The 5,338-nt window shown below is 38.6% G+C and overlaps 1 protein-coding gene across 1 annotated transcript; it reads right to left on the bottom strand.

Annotated features, from left to right (window-relative positions):
- Positions 1-4,157: 4,157 nt before the first annotated feature.
- LOC139443674 (toll-like receptor 3) lies at positions 4,158-5,102 on the bottom strand. The gene has a single exon (XM_071224615.1). The coding sequence runs from the start codon at positions 5,100-5,102 to the stop codon at positions 4,158-4,160; it is 945 nt and encodes a 314-aa protein (XP_071080716.1).
- Positions 5,103-5,338: the final 236 nt, after the last annotated feature.

The following is a 5,338-nucleotide window of genomic DNA, read 5'->3' on the forward strand; positions in this document are numbered from 1 at the left end:
TACAGTAAATACAGTGAATATAGTGAATACAGTGAGTATAGTGAATACAGTGAGTATAGTAAATACAGTGAGTATAGTGAATACAGTGAGTATAGTGAATACAGTGAGTATAGTGAATACAGTGAGTACAGTAAATACAGTGAATATAGTAAATACAGTGAATATAGTGAATACAGTGAGTATAGTGAATACAGTGAGTATAGTAAATACAGTGAGTATAGTAAATACAGTGAGTATAGTGAATACAGTGAGTACAGTGAATACAGTGAGTACAGTAAATACAGTTAGTACAGTAAATACAGTGAATATAGTAAATACAGTAAGTATAGTGAACACAGTGAGTACAGTGAATACAGTGAGTATAGTAAATATAGTGAGTACAGTAAATACAGTGAGTATAGTGAATACAGTGAGTATAGTGAATACAGTGAGTATAGTAAATACAGTGAATATAGTGAATACAGTGAGTATAGTGAATACAGTGAGTATAGTGAATACAGTGAGTATAGTGAATACAGTGAGTATAGTAAATACAGTGAGTACAGTAAATACAGTGAGTACAGTAAATACAGTGAGTATAGTGAATACAGTGAGTACAGTGAGTACAGTGAATACAGTGAGTACAGTAAATACAGTGAGTACAGTGAATACAGTGAGTATAGTAAATACAGTGAGTATAGTGAACACAGTGAGTACAGTGAATACAGTGAGTACAGTAAATACAGTGAGTATAGTAAATACAGTGAGTATAGTGAATACAGTGAGTATAGTGAATACAGTGAGTACAATGAATACAGTGAATATAGTGAATACAGTGAATACATGCTACTCTTGAAGGGCATAAAATAACTTCTTATGATACACATATCAGTACACTACATAGAGAAGTAACTATAATCCAAACCTTAATGAAGGTAATTAAACCCACAGACGCCACAGCAGTCAGTAATGGCATGTGTTACGACGATGATATAATACTATGAAGCCTGAGTGAGTGAGTATGGTTTTACGCCGCTTTTAGCAATATTCCAGCAATATCACGGCGGTGGACACCAGAAATGGGCTTCACACATTGTACCCATGTCGGAAGTGTCGAGTGAATGCTTTTACCACTAGGCTACACGACCGACCCCTCTCTAAGCCTGACGAAAGAGCTGTCTCGGTAATCCGTAAAGGAAACTACGATGTTCCTATAGGCTCTTATCTTGCGCCTACGTTAACTGCCATTAACGGATATCTGCCTCATCTGTTTTATATTTAGACCAGTCGTCTAAGGCGCCGGAATTCGCTGTGCAAAGGTGCGTTCCTTTGATTGGGAGTTCGAATCCCTGTTCGACAGTGAGTATAGTATGTTTCTAGGTCTGTCAGCACCATACCTATGCTTGTGGGTTTCACCGAAGTGGTAAACGGTTGATACTTGCATCACTTCGGGCTTTCATCCCACATTAAGCTGACACGCCGTGATATAACTAGAATACTGCTCCAAACAGCGTTAAACTCAACTCACTCACTCATATTTAGATCTCTGTATAAAGACTCAGACTGATAAAAAATATTTTCCACAAGACTGTATAAAATTAGGGATGACTTAAACTTTCCAAAGTCAACTTTCCCTTTATATCGAGCAATAACCAAGCAGCTCAAATCTTTGGTGTCCACGTTTCACACTTTTCAGATGCAATCAAGCATGCTTTTTCTACGAAGATTTTAAAGATCGTAATTTGATTCTTGCTCATAAGTTGTTTGATCAGAGTTACAGAGTTTGATCAGTGACAAAAACGATGTCCGATGCCATTCCCTCTTATGTACCCATGTTTTTCAGGTAAACAATTGCCTTGACTTTGCATGTGTTTGTTGATATAGTCACCATTTCATGTTTATGATATGGACTCTGCCTTTGGCAGTAATGTCTTATGATTATAGAAATATTTTGTCGCTTTCATTTATATGCATTTACTCTACAAAGACGACTGACTTTTTTTAAAAAAGGTTTAATCTATACACAGGTCATCACATTTATTTCCGAATTATATACATGCCAGAAATAGCAAGGCGGGTCAAAGTCATAAGCCTATGTTCATACACGTTGAGCCTCAAAACACATTTCCTTTGTCCTTTTACTGTATAATGCACATATAGTTAATACTTGTTCTAATCTCAATGGCCTACTCTCTGTATGACCCTAATGTAATACGCATAATGGATATTACATTCATGATTAGTGTTTCGACGCTAACACCATGTCATGATTACAATGTTCAGTTTACACAATCTGGCATGAAACATACAAAATACGTCAATTTGTAAAGATGCAGTTCACAATGCCGACTGTCCACACATGTCCTTCTTCTTCTCATCGCTGGAGGATCACAGATACAGCCTCTCTGTGCATGTGTTAACGTGTAACTGATATTGCCCATTATACACTATCTGAAATATAACTCCGATGTTTTGCAGAACATGAACTGTATTGACAAAGGGACTTGCACGAAGACTCGAGGCTGTCTGCAAACACATAATGGCATACATATACTTTACAAAATAAATCTTTGATATAAATATTATCATGTTTGCAGAACATGAACTGTATTGACAAAGGAACTTGAACGAAAACACGGGGCTATATACTTTTTAAAAAACCCAAATCTTTGATATATAAATATTATCATCTCCCTCTAAAACTTACCAATGTATTAAGTACAGGGTAAAACACGCCTCCGAGGTTTTGGTTGAAAATGTAAAACCGCGAGCGAGGGAAAAGTCCGAGCTCAAGGTTTTACATATTTAATCAAAACCGAGGAGGCGTGCTTTATCCAACTTATGAACCGTCTAAATGCAAGAATAACAGAAAAAATAAAACACCCATAAACCTTATAGTGAAATCAATACAGCGTGTCACAGTATTAAAGCCATTCCATCAATTCATTTCATTAAAACTTAATAATACAATTGAAATGTAAAACCTCTAAGCAGGTTTAAAAGGGTTCCATTTCAAAACCTAGGTTTGGAATAGAACCGCTTCAAAAGGTTTGGACGATGAGCTGGTTTTCAAGGTTTAATACAATATGGGGTAACGTGGTAATAGGTGTATAATAACTACAAGTAGCAGTTGCAGGACCAGTATGTCCCCTGACGGGTACATGACACGGGAATATCTAATCAGGTTGACACAAAGCTTCGAGTATCGAAGTGAGATTATAATGGTTATATGGCAGTGTATTTTATCGTTAAACAATGATTGTAACTGTATTACATTGTTTCTGTTGAGATTCGGTAGAAGCTCATTGCATTGTATTTGGACAATGATTAATTGTCAGGAATGTAGTACTAGTTAATGTAAGAAGTGGTGAGGATGTTACCACATTTAAATGCTATTGCGATGAGGAAACTTCCGGATTAGCATGGTTGGATGTCAACCGTTATAGAAACATTTGGAATATTCTGTGATGTGATGGTACTATGTGGAAAGTTCTGGAAGCTAGTCAGACCATATAAGTGGAGCATGCCTGTCTCATCTCACATTTCATTGCATAAAGAACAGCTTTCGTGTGAAGATCACTTTTCACCCTGGAATTCTATCCCAGGCCTATCTCGGAAGCTTAGCCACTATCGCTGCTGGGTGAATATCACAGACTTTTGCCATCACCACTGTTTTTTTAAATTTAATACTGACCACTGCCATCATATTATATAATGCTATTGAATATTGTACTATCACTCTGTTGTGTACAGCAATTTTAATTGCTGTCCAGTAATGTGTATTGATTTGTAAACCTAGTGAATTTTGTTATACATGTCTTGATTGTACACCATCTGTTTGTTGTTTGTTGGTTTCACACTAAATTCTTTCTTGGTTAACATATTGCTTCAATTTTGGGAATCGACACGTAACAATTCATAAAGTATGATAACGAATAGCAAATAACACACCTTGTTCTGTATATCCCATCATGAACACCAGTGTCATCAAGTTCCACCTGTAGTAGAAGAAGGGAGACAGGGTTACCAGGAGAGTGATGAGGACATTGGAGCCCACAAGGAGGATCATCAGGACGTTCCAGCTCAACAGACACTTCTGTTCTGATATCAGAACATCTAGGAGGTGGATGCCATGCAGGTCTCTGGGACTTTTACAGACATAGCCTTCTTTGTGCCATTCAGCTCGGAATAGATGAGGGTCTCTTTGAAAGACCACATTCATTCACATGCCGTTGAATTAAATTCAACTCAAACTGGCACCAGACACTTTTAGCAAATTTGTTCGACAGGACACTGATCACCTTCCGGTTGTTCTCTACACTATGAACTTTGTTGTCAACTATCATCCTGCCCACATCAAAGTCTGGGTTATGGATGCATAATTTGAGTCCATCGGATCCTTCCAATACAGGCATCAGGTGCTGCTTCACCCAGGTCAGGTCGCCGTAGCTGTATGCTACGAAGACGTCGTACAGAAACTGCCGTCTGTCTACCACCTCCCGTTCCCTATGTTTTATCATGAACACCAGATACATCAAGCTCCACCTGTAGTAGCAGAGGAGAGACAGGATTACCAGGAGAGTGATGAGGACACTCGAGCCCACAAGGAGGATCATCAGGACGTTCCAGCTCAACAGACACTTCTGTTCTGATATCCGAACATCTAGGAGTTGGGTGTCAAGCAAGTCTTTGGGACTATGGCAGACATAGCCCTCTTTGTGCGATTTAGCTCGGAACAGATGAGGGTGTCTATGAAAGGTTTCAATGAGCCACAAAGATTCGCATCCACATGAAAACATGTTGCCGGATAAATCTACATATCCAGATCCTTTCATGAAATGAGGTGGGAAGCTCGACCTATTGACTGAAGTGATCGCCAGAAATAGATGTGTAAGTTTTGTCATGTTGTTAAAGACGCCTGGTTGTACGTCTTTAATTTCGTTGGAGCTCAAATCAAGCTGAATGAGATGCTTAAGATGGCTAGAAATGGCTCTTGGGATGTGTTTAATTCTACAATCTCCTATATTTAACACCTTAAGATTGGCCAGGTTTCGGAACAACTCAAACTGGCACCAGCCAGGATCATCAGGACGTTCCAGCTCAATAGACACTTCTTGTCTCATATTGGCACATCGTTTCTAATGGCCGAAATCAACCACATTATGTCACATACATTTCAAAATACATTCACTCATTAATAACGCTGAATGGAAAGGCCGACCGGTGACTGGCGATATATCATTCTTAAGCAACAGTTGTGTAAGATGTTGTGGCGTTGCGATCAGGCTTAGGCTGTGGTACAAAGCGATCAATAAGAGGTCATTCAGATACTAAAATGGGGACTATGCCCATTTCCAGA

The sequence above is a fragment of the Haliotis cracherodii genome, unplaced genomic scaffold (genome assembly GCF_022045235.1).
Source record: "Haliotis cracherodii isolate W230 unplaced genomic scaffold, xgHalCrac1.p SCAF_5, whole genome shotgun sequence".
Classification (NCBI taxonomy): domain Eukaryota; kingdom Metazoa; phylum Mollusca; class Gastropoda; order Lepetellida; family Haliotidae; genus Haliotis; species Haliotis cracherodii.

Coding starts and splice junctions, on each gene's coding strand:
- LOC139443674 (XM_071224615.1), bottom strand. CDS start 5,102: ATGAGACAAGAAGTGTCTATTGAGCTGGAACGTCCTGATGATCCTGGC.